Source organism: Phasianus colchicus, chromosome 8 (genome assembly GCF_987193195.1).
Source record: "Phasianus colchicus chromosome 8, bPhaCol1.hap1.1, whole genome shotgun sequence".
Classification (NCBI taxonomy): domain Eukaryota; kingdom Metazoa; phylum Chordata; class Aves; order Galliformes; family Phasianidae; genus Phasianus; species Phasianus colchicus.
In genome coordinates, this window is record NC_143443.1 from 3,956,475 (window position 1) to 3,971,945 (window position 15,471).

Consider the following 15,471-nt stretch of genomic DNA (forward strand, 5'->3'; position numbering starts at 1 on the left):
AAAGAGCCTCCTCTGTTTTCTGTCCTGTTACATTCTATTTTAGCCATCTGATATTTGCTTGGTAGATTATTTCATTTGCTTTCATGATCTCACAGAGCAGCTGACATCAAAAGTGCAGCTCGTGACTGAAATAACCACGTTGTGCATATAAAGAAATACAACCTCCTATGTAAGATGGAAGACCAGTCCCTCGATAAATGGATAAGCCAGCTTCAGTAAATTTAGACAGTTATGTTTGCTGGAGACTACAAATGTTAATTTGGGCATAGGCAATGGAAATGGAGGCACCTCCAGAAGCAGTGCAAGAAGCAGCCTTTGTGCTGGAGCACCAAGTGCTCTTCCTGCTGTCTATAGAAGATGGGCCCTCCTGGGACATGGTTAGCTTTTGGCAATGAATAAAGGAGGGGAAGCCCTTTATCTTGGTTCTTAATCTTTGTAATGAATGGTATTTGTGAATCCATGTGTCCCTGTATGCATCTGTAAGGACCCGCTGGCTCAGCAGTGTCTTGAATTTGGTTGGGTTCTCAAAACACTCAAAAGAGATTTATTGGGTGAGAGCCAAACCAGGCTCTTGAAACTTATTACTGCTTGTTTTTTTCTTTTCCAGGTGGTCGTTTGGAGTTCTGCTCTGGGAGATTGTAACTTTGGGAGGCAATCCCTACCCAGGTATTGCTCCTGAAAGACTCTTTAACCTCCTAAAAACAGGCTATAGAATGGAGAGACCAGAAAACTGCAGTGAAGAAATGTAAGTAGTTCTTGATTTGATTAGTTTCAGACAACGTTTCTGGAGTTGAAGAAATAAATAAAAAGTTTGAATAAACGCCGCAGAAATATTTTTCTGTCTATCTCAGAAGTAGAATCCAAATGAGTGCTACTCAAAAGAATGTAATGAAATTAATGGACAGTAAAACACAGGAGAAGAATTACCAGCCGAATGCCTGCAGCTGCATCCAAAATATTTGGGGGCTATTGAATAACACATTTTGCCAGTCAATGAAAACAATTTGAGTATTCTTAGCAAATATGTTTGAATATTCGAGCTTGGAGTGAAAACAAGAATTTCATGGATCAGTGGTAGCTGAAACTCTGAATAAAATGGGTTTTGTTTTGGTACATTTTTGAAAAAATATAGATGTTCTGTTCACAGTTGTTGTTATTGTCCTGTTGTTGTTATTAATTGTCCTGGCATTACCCAGGAGAAAAGATACCCTGGAATCTTTACCTTTGAAGACATACATTTTCTGTGACTTGGTTAGCCCAGCATAATTCCTTTTCTATTTGGAGACAGTTTGTGCTGTTGTCTGTTTCACACTCAGTGTGAAATATCTCCTCTTCCAGGTTCTTCCACAGCATTTGGAAATGAGACATGATTTTTTGTTTGGCCTGCCAATCTGGTCAGGCTTAGGACTTTTTAGACAATTAACAGCCTATAATCACTATGGTGTTTCCCTTGACTTATTTTTAATATGAAGGATGCTTTGGTCATGTTTGGGCTAAGTAAATAGAGTATATAATTATCATTTTTGTTTGTATACTGTACATGGTGAGAAACTATTAAAGGTTTATAACTTAGGGGCAGAATACGTTTATAAGTTTCACTTGCAAATATCCTCCAACAAGTATTTTTTGTTTATTTGTCCCATCTCCGCAGGGATTAAGACCTCTTTCCTGCAATATATATTACAACATTGATGATGCTTAGGTTAGGCAAGCTGACCATGTCTGAAGTTTTTTTTCTATTCAAGCCACATCATGGTTTTCTGACCAGTTTGGATATTTGGGGTTTTGCTCAGAATTTTTTCTGACAATCTTATAGAGCCCTTTGAGGGATCATTTTCTGAAAATGCATTCTCTACCTTATCCAAGTAAGAGTCAAGTAAGAGAAAGATCGGGAATGAGGGGAAAAAACACAGTGCTCTTCAAGAGCTTGCTGTCGTTCTTGCAGCCAATTACTTCCTCAATTAGAACACTTTTCTAACTAGATTGCTTAGCCTTGAAAACAGGAATGGCAGACTGGGTAGGAGAGTTACGCTTCTGAAGCCTAGCATAAAAATAGATGACAAAAGAACAATAATAGAAGCCATCAAAAGAGTGTTAATTTGTGCCAGTAGTAGGTATGGTATATCCTAAAGTATGGTATGGTATATTTTAGGTATGGTATATCCTAAAGTATGGTATGGTATATTTTAGGTATGGTATATCCCAAAGTATGGTATGGTATATCTTAGGTATGGTATATCCTAAAGTATGGTATGGTATATCTTAGGTATGGTATATCCTAAAGGCTTCACTTCGAAGCAAGGCTTATAGACAAAGTTTAGTATTTAAACACGTGAAGAAGATAAACATTTTGGAGAATTTGTTTCTGTGAGGACAATCTCAGCCTTCTGTGTACAGCTAAACCACCTCTTCCTCTCCACGGCAGTGCACTGGCAGTGAAATTCAGCTTTTTGACATAAAAGCCCTTTTCCATGTTTTGAGATGCACAACCGTGATAAACAAATGTCTTCAAAGTCATATGTAAGCAAAATTAATTTGCAGTCTGCTATGCTGCCCACATGTGAGGTTGTACTCTGAGAAGGTCATTTAAATTCCTAAATGCTCACGAAAATAGAAGCCCATTCTGTGTGATGTCAGTTGTTGATTCAAGAGAACGTTTAACAGAAAACACAACATAAAGATTGATATAAATTGAGTAGCCTGCATGTTAGAGCTGTATTTAAATGATTCGAACAGAATCCTGACCCACTCAGAAATAATTTTTTTCCATTTCGTGGGGGATCACAGGTACAACCTGATGTTGCGCTGCTGGAAGCAAGAACCAGATAAAAGACCAACATTTGCTGAGATCAGCAAGGAGCTAGAGAAAATGATGGTGAAGAGTAGGGTAAGTGTGAGCAAGCATGAGGTTCTGAAACCTTTTCTGATCATCCGAGTTCGAATGTGCAGAATTAATGATCTACTTTTTTCTTAATACTAATAATTACTCTTCAGCAAGTTTTAAAGCATTTATCCACCTAATTTCTTTCAAATGCATCCAGACCTTTGAAAGTAGTTTTGTCGCATCAAATGGCTTTGGTAACTTCAGCCTTATGATCTCCACGTCTAATGACACAGCTGGACTGCACAGGCTGGCAAATTTCCTGGCACGTTCAGCATAATTAAAACCAAAGCCAATCCAAAACAGAGCTAGAAAAAAATTTAGTCATTTTTCTCTTGCCCTTGCGAATGGAGAAAAATAAAAAGCAAAATCAATTTACAGAGTTGGGTAGCTTTATCTTTTTAAAGTTAATATTCAGTAAATTTTCCAAGGAAAAAAACATTTTGAAAGGAAAAATTTGTATTTGTTGTATGTTCAGAGGCACGGGTGTAAAGCCATGAAGTTTTCTGGTTAATCTAAATAATTGTTTTAAGAACAGCGAAAGCTTTATTTGGCAATATTTACACAGCTCTAATTTTCTGTGTAATTATGTAATAGCTTTTGTAAATTGATGAGATAACCTGAGTACCTCTCCTTCTAGCATATACGTATAGGAACACAGACATGTATAATGCATAGCAGAAACTGAAGGTCAAATGAATAGGCTAGCACAGCCCATAAGCTTCTTGGTTCTGCTTTCCATGAGCTGAATTAAGTAAGGGAAGCATGTAAAGGTGCCATACTTGCAGAAAAGGACAGCCAAGCCTGCTGCTAGAAGTACTATCAAAGGTGCATGTGTAGCCTTTACACCCAAGCAACAAGACTGCCACTTACTTTAACCCAGCTTTTTATGCATTCGTTTCTTAGGACTACTTAGATCTTGCGGCTTCCACCCCTTCTGATTCCTTACTTTATGATGATGGGCTCTCAGAAGAGGAGACACCTCTCGTGGACTGTAATAATGCTCCCCTCCCTCGAACCCTTCCTTCCACATGGATTGAAAACAAACTCTATGGTAGAATTTCACATGCATTTACTAGATTCTAGCAACACAAAAAAAAAAAAAAAAAAAAAAAGATTTCTCTTCTGCACTGTTGTCAGACTCTGTAACCCCATTACAGTGTTTCTTGTCTGAACGAAGCCAATCAAAATTTGCTTGGAAGCTTCTTTTGGGCTTTTTTGTTTGTTTTTGTTTTTTGTTTTTTGTTTTTTTTTTCGTTTGGTAAATGTCAAAGTTTGCATCAGGATCATCCTTTAGTCATTTTGCAGCTGTGTTTAAAATAAACATTTTTAAAAGGATGTGAAAATAAGTAAAATGACTAGATATCATACAATAAAATATAAAGATCAGGGAAGTATTCTCAGGGGAAATATAAAATGCTGATGAGTATCTAATTCAACTATCCTGTTTGGGAGGGAACTAAGAACATTTCCAGTATGTTAGATTCTGCACCTCTAATTTAAGCAATAGACTTTTTTTTATATCACTTTTTGTCACAGCTAAATGATAAAACCCATCTGCAGTGTTTTTTACTTTATCAAGATGGACTTCCAAATTTCAGCTGCTCTTAACGCATTCTGGATCCGTAAGCTGCAGTGTCTATTTAATGTGTCATAGAAAGAAATGGGAGTACTATATACAGAAGGTAAAAATGCTGTATATAATTATTATATACAGAATAAATCAACATGTATAGTCCTTTGAAAAGTGAATCGATAGTGGGCATTTTGAAAGAACTCAGCTGTTTTCACGTCCTTTGGTTTATTATGCAAATGTTGGTACTAAATTCTGATTGAAGGATGTAGCGAGTGTTTTTAAAAAGAACATATGCTTTCATATTGTGATGGTGAGATGGACAGTAAAAATGGTTCTTGCCAAAACTCCTACATTTTGTCTCCTGATTAAATATTCTACATGTTTTTAGACATATACTCACATTCTAGATTTTTTTTTAAATCATTCTTCAGGCGGTATGACTTTTGAAAAGCTTAAAACTTAGCATATATACCTGGCTTTGGGCCTATTATTAATGCATCCCCCAGCTATGATTTTCTTTAGTAGGTTTCCCCCAGCTCACGTTCACGTTGGGACACTCACTCAGTGGCCAGATTGTAAAAAGAAAGCAGTAAGAGAAAAATCTGCCACTGAGATGGATGGCAGATGCTGAATGCATAATAATAAGCAACAAGCAGATTTCTGTTTTTGCCAATCTCCACCCTGGTGTAGGTGTCTCCTTGCACGGCGGGGTCAACATGGTGCTAAGCACTCTTGTTTCCAATGCGGTGATCCCTTGTGCCTCACCTGAGAAGCATTACTGGACTCAGTGCAAATAATGACATTCTTGAAATACATGCTTAAACGCTGAATCAAGACGAGTGCTCAGGACTTTGTTGGACTTGACAAAGTCGTGCTCCTGGGATTTTCTAAAATTAAGCAAGGGATCCCTGCTGAGGGGATGAGAGTATCTCCAAAATCTCATTCAAGCCAAAGGAAAGGTAACTGTTTAAGTAAGTGGAAATAATCTATCATTGGAATGAACTTTGGATCCTGTCCCAAATAGGTTTATCAATTCTTGGAGCACTTCCTGTACAGCAAGAACTTCCTCTGGCAAAGCAATATATTGCTACACGATCACTAAAAAAGAAATTTATGGAAAAGCTGGAGTCTTATCAGAAGAAAAATTATTAGCTTTTATTATGCACGTGTGCATGAGCACCTTTTTTTTTTTTTTTTATCAAGAAAGCACTTTATTTTTTTCCGGATTTTGTCTACATCTGAATTTATGCTTCAGGGATTTTGAAACATCATTTATACGAATTGATTTGGGACAAAATCCAGTGGACTGGCTTAAAATATTGAAGGGAGTTTTGCCAAGGGCCTTACTGTCTGCACATGAAGTTATGGTTCTTCAGTGCAGAAAAAATTATCTGTTTTCATTTTTAGGCATGTCATACCCGAACTGGCCTGAGGAGAGTCCCGTTCCACTCACAAGATTCGATGGCACTAACTCTGTGTTTTCAAGATATGCAAATGATAGTGTATATGCTAACTGGATGGTTTCACACTCAGCGGCAAAATTTGTGGACAAGTTTGATAGCTAAAATTTTCTTTGTGAAAGGTAATGGACTCGTGAGGGGAACAAACATGCAAAGAATGGAAAGTCCAGTGGCTCGTTCTTTGTACAGTCAACAACCTTTAGATTGGCAAACTCTTTTATTGGTAGTTTTTAAAGTGTGTTATTCATGATGAAAGCTATAATTGGTGATTTCCCCTTTCAGAAAGCATATCAAGCTGGATAAGAGTTGTAGTTCCAGTACTTCTTTTTAGATTGCCACTTCGCGTAGGGTTCCATTTGCCAACTTCTTACTGCAAATGGCTCTGCGCTTCATTCTCACAATTTTTTAGATTAACCGTCCTGTTTTACAACCTTATTGGATGGGAAAATGTACTTGAACTGCTACTTTTATAGTGGCTGTTTGCATACGACCACTTGATCTAAGTAGGAAGCACAAATATATGGAAGGGAGGGGGGAAAATACGCTCCCACGCTACTGATCTTGCTATCAGATGAGAAGGGTTACAATGATGTTGGCACTAATGAAGCCTGTATCTTGGTTTAGAAGCAAACATTAAGTAACTCAATAGAGCACTTGAGATTCAACATTTGAAGTCTTGTAAAATGTATTGTCTTGTCTTAATGAGAAGAGAGTTTGTTTTATTAGTCTTAATTGCTCTTACCTTTAGCACAATGGAGATAAATTTAATACAAGATATGCTGTATAGGCCGATGGCAATCAAGAGTGTTCATCTGACACGATTTATTTTCCGTCATATACGTCTTACTAATGTGGAAAAGTATGACCTTGTACAATCACAGTTCCTTTGACGAGTTCAATTTGGACTGTAGAGGAATTTTTAGTCTGAATTAAAGAGATTTTGTTTGCAGTCATGTTCAGTGGGTTGGAGTTCTCCTCTCAGCTCAGAATTGGATACACTGCCATGCACAGAACACTGCCGTGACACAGCTCCAAGTAAACCAATTATCTGAAAGTTACGAGTAAGCAACACTTGCACAGTAAAAGTGGTCTATTACTCTACTGTTAATGAACCCATACCAAGCAAATGTCATCTGGATTTGTTAAGGTGAAATATAAAAACGTGTGCCTACAACACTGACTTGCTATTTAGGAGAATGGTCTGACTACGGGTCATGTGTTCTATGTGGAAGAGTAAATGATCAGCACTATTTTTGTCTTTATTTGTAATCTAATATGGTTAAAGATGGCTTTTGTTTCGCTACAAATGTTGGGATGTGAATCCCGAGTGACTCGTTGTTAACGTTGTGATGATTATTCTAAATAATCCAATTCTACCAAAGCTTGCTCCAATTTAGCTGTTTCCAGATGTTGTTTTGTGTACAAACTTTATGTTTCCATTAAAGTCTGTGATTTCAGAAACGAGAGAGTCAGACTGCCAAAACCCTAACACAGATTTTCATCTTGCAAAAATTGGTGATATTCTCTCTGTGCAAGAATTTAAACAACTCCACTTTTAGGTGTCATATTCTGCCCTGGCTTTGGATAAGCATTAAGCAGAGCAACTTTCTCTTCGTACTACCAGTCAATGGGCTTGTGCACTTGTGTACTGCCAGGAGGTACAGCTTATATATACCCAGGAGATTCAGTTAGGGTATAATGGTGATTTTCACTGGTACAGCACCACTCGGAACACTGTCAGCACAGATGCTTTTAATATAAACGACACTGAAGGTTAAGCCCATTATATGGGCTTCTTTGTTTTTCTGTGGGAGATCTGTGGGGAAGAAGGAAAAAAAAAAAAAAGGCATTTGTGATAACTTTTTGTTTTGTCCGGTGCTTTTCACATTTTTTTTATACCTGCAAATGGGAATTCTTGATTAGCCTAAGTGACTAAGAGTTGTATTTGTTTGTTTTGTTTTGTTTTGTTTTTTAATTTATTAAGAACTTGTGTTTATCAGCTATTTCCAGCAATGGTATTCAGCTGGGACATGTGAAGCTACGTTGTTCTACAGTAGGTGAGTGAGATGATGAAGTAACAGTGGATACAGAAAGTGGTGTCTATTTTTGAGCTCCAGCGTGAGACGCAGTTGTTTGAACCATTAATTCCTGTGAAAGATTTCACTGAGTAGACATAAATTCCACATATAAAATACACAGTTGTGAGACACAAATATCTACACTAAGTGCAGCTTACCACATGATTCTGAACAATTATTCCCCAATCCAAGTAATTCTGACTTAAATGTTGTCGAGAAGTAGATTACTACTTTCAAGTATTTGCAACATGAAAGAATTTGATGGCTTCTTATGTCTTATCTTTGCACACTTTTTTTTTTTTTGCCAACGTTTCCCTTGAAGTGTTTCCTATTTGTGTTGTATTTCTGCAAGACAGAAAGGTGAGGATTTTGTTTTGGTTCCCAATTAAGTAAATAAATACACTTCCTGCATGGGGAAAAAAGTGACATGCAGATGATAGTTCCATCAGTGCCAGAAATGCTCAGGTACTTGGCTGCCCTGAGCAGTGTGAACTCAAAGGGAACAAATGACTCATCTAAAATACAGGTTGGAGGGAATATTTCTAAAAATTTCTGCCAGCTTTTTCTAAATACCAGCTGAGCTGACGTGGTTCACCCGGGCTTTGAGTTGGGGCTGGTGGGGAAAAGGGTGAATCTCATGTGCCTTTTCAGTAAGCACAAGGAAATTGTTGTAGTGTTCAATTCTACAGACTTTTCCAGAGTACTCAGAAAAAGAAACACAGAACAAACAAAAATAATTTTGAAATTCTGCTTCTAAATTTAGTCCATCTGAAAGCCCTCTATGTCTTAATGCAGCTACACCTACAGTTTTATAATAAAGTAGATGCAGAGACGAATTTTAGCAGCATCGCTTCTTAGGTATCAATAGGCAGCAAGCCCCATAAACAAGGCACTGATTGTTCAGGATGACAGAACCACAAAATGGTGTGGGATGGAGCAGGCCTAGAAGATCTTCTGTTTCCATCTCTCACACCATGGATAGAGATACTTCCCACCAGAGAAGTGCCTAGGGTCCCATCCAACCTGGCCCTGAACACCTGCAGGCACACACAGCTTCTCTGAGCAGCTGTGCCAGTGCCTCGCTGCTCTCTGAGTGAAGAATGTCCTCATGGCTAAGCTCAATCTCCTCTCTTGCAGTTTAAAGCCATTGCCCTTGTCCTATCACTGTCTGACCATATAAAAAGTCGGTTCCTCTCCTGTTTATAAGCTCCCTTCATGTACTGGAAGGCTACAGTGAGGTTTCCCCAGAGGCTAAACAAGCCCATCTCCCTCAGCCCTTCTTCACAGGAGAGGTGCTCCAGACCTCTGAGCATCCTCGTGGTATGAGCATCCTCCTCTAAGATGAATGAATTGACTTACCGTTCTGATAAAAAGAACACTATCGTGCTCTGAAGTTGTATAAAAGCATTTAAAATATTAATTGGAAAACCTGAGTGGCCAGCTGTTCAATTCTGCTGCATCTGACTTCATAAACTAAGTAGTCCCCTGAAGTGGAATCATTCATAAATAAATTATCAATAAATACTTGCTGCATTTAAACATTCCAATGCTCTTCTAGCAGATTGGCACTACGGGCCAATAGGAAATGGTATGTACAATTTAAGAGTCACTGTATTTCCAAGGTGACATACAAATGAAGCATAAAGTTAGAGACGTGTGCGGGGTGGGAAAAAAGTGTCATTTTCTCATCCTCGCTGCAAGAGATTGTTATTAACATACGATTATTTCTTATCTTCAGAAATGTGTTGGCATTTCTCAAAAAGAAAAATAGAGCTGCCCTGCTGGAAAACACATCCTTTGGACTGGCACGGAGTTATCGCATATTTCAAAATCTGTAAGTGGCAGACAGTAGAAAATGTACATAATCACAGCTAGAGCCCTAATTTCAGAATTACGTGTGCAAAATGATTCATTATTGAACACTGCAGGGATGTGATTTAAAGTTTTTCACAATACCGGTGCCAAAAGTAGTTGTGAAATTACTATCTACCATTTTAGAACTACACTTGTTGGACAAGGGGTCAACAGATGACTGCAGAGGACCCTTCTGCGTGGTCTCTCCCTTTTTCCTCTCTGCAGTCACTGCACTGTTCCCTTTTCTGGAGAGGAACAAGGACTTGCCCACAGGAGAGGCTTCCATATGCTGAAGACTGCAGGGATAGAAGGATCTGAGCTGGTGAGAAGAGAGGGAGCCTGTCTTAAACTCACACTGTGCAGGCTGGGTTCCCCAATTCCAAGCACAAGTTGACAAGCTGCTGGCTGGGCAGAGGAGGCAGAGGACGGAAGCCAGGCACAGAGGCACAGCAGGACCTGCCAGAAGACATTACTGGCTCAGTGCTGGCAGGGAAGAATAAGTACAAAGCACACTGTAACAAAAGTAATCTGACCATCTTTTATAGAACCATAGAATAGCCCGGGTTGGAAGGGACCTCAAGGATCATGAATCTCCAATCCCTCTGCCTCAGGCAGGGCCACCAACCTCCCCATTTCATACTAGCCCAGGCTGCCCAGGGCCCCATCCAACCTGGCCTTGAACACCTCCAGGGATGGACGGGGCATCCACAGCCTCTCTGGGCAGCTGTTCCAGCACCTCACCACTCTCATAGGAAAGAACTTCCCCCTGATATCCACCTGATTCCTTCCGAGAAGAGGTGGGATCTGAGGGACTCAAATACCCTGGTTGTTGAAACATATTAAATACTGTTTACTTTTCAGTTAAAGTTTCAGCAAACAACGTAGCTTCCCTTGCATTGCTCCACTAAGTAAACCAGTTTGTATCTGGAGATGGTACAGAGGTCCCGGTGAGCAAGGAAGTTAATTGCAGGTACTTTCTGATGGTGAGATAGGGTTAGTACCTTGTTCACATAGTGTTGTTGGTGAGCAGCACTGGTGCTTGTATACATTCAGAACTGTGATGTTACTAGGAAAACAGAAAACTCTCCTAACTTCTGTGGGGTTGCAGCCAACCTCTCCTCCCCCAGGAAGCTACAGCTATAGGAAGCCCTTGGCAGTAGGTTCCTGCAGCTCACCCATCTGCTCCTGTGACACAAAAAGGGCAATTACCACTAGCCAGAAACATCTGGGTTTTAAATTTTAACAAATTCCCATCAACAAAAGGAAGGTTTTGAAATGCCAAAATAAACCTTCTGCATCAGAGATGGATTTGAACAAATTGCCCAAGGAGGCTGTGGATGCCCCATCCCTGGAGGCATTCAAGGCCAGGCTGGATGTGACTCTGGGCAGCCTGGTCTGCTGGTTGGCAACCTGCACATAGCAGGGCGATGGAACTGGATGAGCATTGTGGTCCTTTTCAACCCAGGTCATTCTATGTGAGCTTCAGAGTTACAAACCAGATGCAGTCTGGGTTCAGCTGCAAAAGAGATATACATATGTAAATGTTATACATAAGCATCACACATAGCATGTGTGTGTACATATATATATTTATATGTATATATAAATATACATACGTTTATATACACACTTTTTTTTTTTTTTTTTTTTGAAATGTGTATGCAGCTTCAAGAAATCCAGCAAGATGAAAGCAGAGTTCATTCTTTGCCAAGACTTTTTTTTTGCCCAGGAGTGTCAGTGATTGATGTGACAGTGGGAGACAAGAATCATTCTTTCTGCTACAGGGTATAAATAATTGAGAGAGAGATTCTAGCCTTGAGAAAGGAAACCATTCAACCACTTAACTGGTTTTTCTCTGCAGGGAGGCTTTCTCAGCAGTGGCCTGGCCCAGACATAGCAAATAGAAATGTATCAAGTTTATATTGATTATAACGTAATTATTTAGTAAAATAAGCTAAATAAATATATGCAAATAAAAAACTACTCTTGGAAACCTCACCTGGTGGTGTTCTTCCAGGATTATTTGTTAAAATGAATTGTGACAGTTTGTAAAATACTGAGCAGAAACAGGTGCTGTGGGTTTTTGTTTTTTTCTTTTTCAAAACACTGCTGAGAATATTTTAACTAAATATTTAATATTTATGGTGAAATATCTTTCTCACCCTTTTTATGCACACAGTGATAAAGTAAGCAGCCAAACTGAGTGAGTTGTTACGGAAGGCAACTTTTTAACCATATAGCAGTAATGGTTACTTTGAGTTGCTTAACCGAGCGTCCATTTCAAATTCTGAAATTTGAAAGAAGTGTTTCTGAAAAGCTAGGCCTTAATTTAGAGATTAACTGTAAAAGTTACCATTTCAAACAACAGCCATGTACAAATTAGGCAACACGTAACTAATAAAAGAAGTCTGCTTACAGCAGTATCAGACCTTGCAGTGCACTAATATGAATAGCACGTATTACCTTTTTTGCTATAAAAGGATTCAAAAATACGATGAAGACTCTTCATAAATGGTCTGAGCGTGGATCACAGGACCAGAGGGAGAAGGTAGAGTATTGCACTTTGCATATGGAACCTGTAATCCATGTTACAACAGGATGTGCATGACAGTATTGCTTTTTTCCCAGCACTGAGCAGGACTTCCTCATTCATCAAGGCTGAGACGAGTGGACGATTCAAACTAATGAAGGAATAGCTTACAAGTACCCAGAATATTGCATTTAAAAACATTTTCAAGATAATCATGCAACAACGAGTGGTACCAGTAAGAAGAGAAACAAACATAGCATTTCATCCATTAGCTCTAGTTTAGATCTAGAGGAAGAGAAAACCTTTGTGAGCAGCCGTAGACAAGCCTGCAGCTAATGCCTGCCAAGAAAAAAAAAAAAAAAAAGACTGGAGTAGATAGATATTGTTAAAAATGAGCCAGCATGGTACGGACAGCTGAGCAGATGAGAGGTTTCTTTGTTTCTGATTCATCTGTTGTACAAAGAAGTGAACAAGTCCTCCGTATTAGCTGTTTACTGATTTGTCAACATGGATGATCATCTCCATACAGTACCTCTCCAGAGTTCTGGTTTTCTTTTGTATGGAAGGCTGTATTGTTTTTGTTTTTTTTTTTATCTGCCAGATAGGAACAGTGGGTACAATAGATTATTCAGTAAAGCATATTAAAGACTGATATACTGGATATTCTGAATAAAACATGAAGCATCTCAGAAAGCCCAAACAATTCCCTCTTTCCAGGGAAGATACTGTATTTAATGTAGACACTTAACACTTTTCTCTTAGGCTGGGATTCTTAAGTGCAAAAAGGAACCCAACCATAGAATGGCCTGGGTTGAAAAGGATCACAATGCTCACCCAGTTCCAACCCCCTGCTGTGTGCAGGTCGCCAACCAGCAGACCAGGCTGCCCAGAGCCACATCCAGCCTGGCCTTGAATGCCTGCAGGGATGGGGCATCCACAGCCTCCTTGGGCAACCTGTTCCAGTGCATCACCACCCTCTGTATAACCCCATATAACCAACCAAAAAATCTTGATAATTTACACGGTTATCTCCCAAGACAAGGAGTACACATCAAAGAATGTATGACTTAAGCCTTATTTTCATATACCCTGTTTTATTCTAAACATACTGATATTGCCTCGTATATAGAATGAACTAACTTTGCATCCTAGACAGTGAACTCTGCATTTTAAAAAGAATTTTACTTTAGTAGGAAATGATTTTAAATGTATTACTTAATACTTTTAATGGGTTACTATTCCGCAGTTATGGAATATTGAGTGTCATGTCTTCCAGTCAAAGCCCTTCTAATCTATTTCCCATTCTTGGTACAGAATACAGCTGCTTGGGCTTTGTTTCAGAGCTGCTTTGTAGCCATCATACATGTGACAAAATTGTCCTTTTTTAGAAGAATGCCTAAAGCCCTTCTTGGTGTCACTGAAAAGAAGCTGTACAGTAAAGGCGTCTTGGAATCTTCGTAAATCAACCAAAGCAAAACAGAATTTCAGTGCTACCAGGCTCTGTGCATGCTGTTATGGGTTGTTCTGATGCGGTATTTTGCAAGCTGCAAATGAGCAGTGGCAGCCTGGGCATATGACCTGTGTGTCTGCCAGCAAAAAATAAGGCCGTATGGCCAGGAAAATGATCAGCTACATCTGCGGCACATTGCTTGCTCTCTTCAGCAGAGTCTGGGCACTGAGCACAGCTGTTTGGAATTCCCGTTCATTCCTGCTCTGCTGCAGCACAAACCAAAAACCTGTACTTCTCATATAGTACCGGGTTTGGAATTTGTTTTCTACCATTACAGAGCTCAGTGCCATTCCATGACTGATAGTTTGGCAAGTCTGAACAAACTCCGTTTGTTTTGTTTTACTTTCTAAAAGGAAGTAATTCAGCAACCTGAAGCAGCAGCAAAAAACAATGTGCAGCAGTCAACATACCAAGTGTTATATAAATTTTATAGACGTGGGGGCAAAATTTGATACACTATGTTATAGAATCATAGAATGGTCTGGGTTGGAAAGAGCCACAATGATCATCTGGTTTCAACCCCCCCTGCTCTATGCAGGGTTGCCAAGCACCAGACCAGGCTGCCCAGAGCCACATCCAGCCTGGCCTCAAATGCCTGCAGGGATGGGGCATCCACAGCCTCCTTGGGCAACTTCCTCATGGTACTAAAGAAATCACCCTTTAGTTGATGCCAAAGCAGTATTCAAACATATGCAGTCCTTCAGCACTCAAAGACGTAGATGCCAAAAGCCTGAGCTTTACAAAATCAAAATGTCAAATGAACACAAAATAAATGGAACAGTAAATATAGGAGGATGACCAAATAGTAAGCTGCTCTGGTGTGTCGGTACAAAGGAATTTTACACGTGCATCATAACTTGAGAGATGGATGATTTATGATTCTAAAGTGGAGAATTAAAATACGGAGATCTTCAGAGCACCTTTAATCATCACCAGAGGTGCCCCATATTAACAATAAAATAGTGCCCTTTCTCCTTAAGGAGTATGCTCAAATAAGGAGCACTAAGCTTTAGGTCGCTTGGTTAAGGCTCACACTGCAGCATCAACAGCAGTACCTGACATAGATGTTAGCAACCCTCAGTCCAGGCAGGATCACAGAATCATAGAATTCTTCTGGTTGGAAAAGACCTTCAAGATCATCGAGTCTGACCACAATCCAACCATACTCCCCTGGTTCCATCTGGTTCCAACCCCCTGCTGTGTGCAGGGTTACCAACCAGCAGAGCGGGCTGCCCAGAGCCACATCCAGCCTGGCCTTAAGATCCTCTCTATTTTTTTTTCCTATTGTTTCTTCCCCTCCTGCCCACACGCATGCTTCAAATAGATACCAAGAAAAGAAAAAATAAAAGCCAAAAATCACTAGCCGTCCGCCAACCAGTGGGTGACAGACGCTCAGCTTTAAGCGCTCAGCCCCACGACCGGCTCCAAGGACGGAACAGCGCCCGGCGCACTGCCGCTCACGGCCAACCGCCTTCCGTGCGCGACGTGAGCACAATGGCGGCCACGCCGCTCCCACCGCGGCACCGGTGCCACAGCGAGGGCGCCCCCACAGCGCGGCCGCGGCCGGTCCCGCCCCGGAGGC

The 15,471-nt window shown here is 40.0% G+C and overlaps 1 protein-coding gene across 1 annotated transcript in view; it reads left to right on the forward strand.

The window, feature by feature from the left end:
- RET (ret proto-oncogene) overlaps positions 1-7,402 on the forward strand; it is a 79,812-nt gene extending 72,410 nt beyond the window's left edge. Inside the window, exons 17-20 of the mRNA XM_090144740.1 lie at positions 608-745; positions 2,788-2,887; positions 3,788-3,935; positions 5,865-7,402. Of these exons, the coding sequence (XP_090000866.1) occupies positions 608-745; positions 2,788-2,887; positions 3,788-3,935; positions 5,865-6,022 (544 nt within the window). The 3' untranslated portion in view covers positions 6,023-7,402. The remainder of the gene's footprint in view (positions 1-607; positions 746-2,787; positions 2,888-3,787; positions 3,936-5,864) is intronic.
- Positions 7,403-15,471: the final 8,069 nt, after the last annotated feature.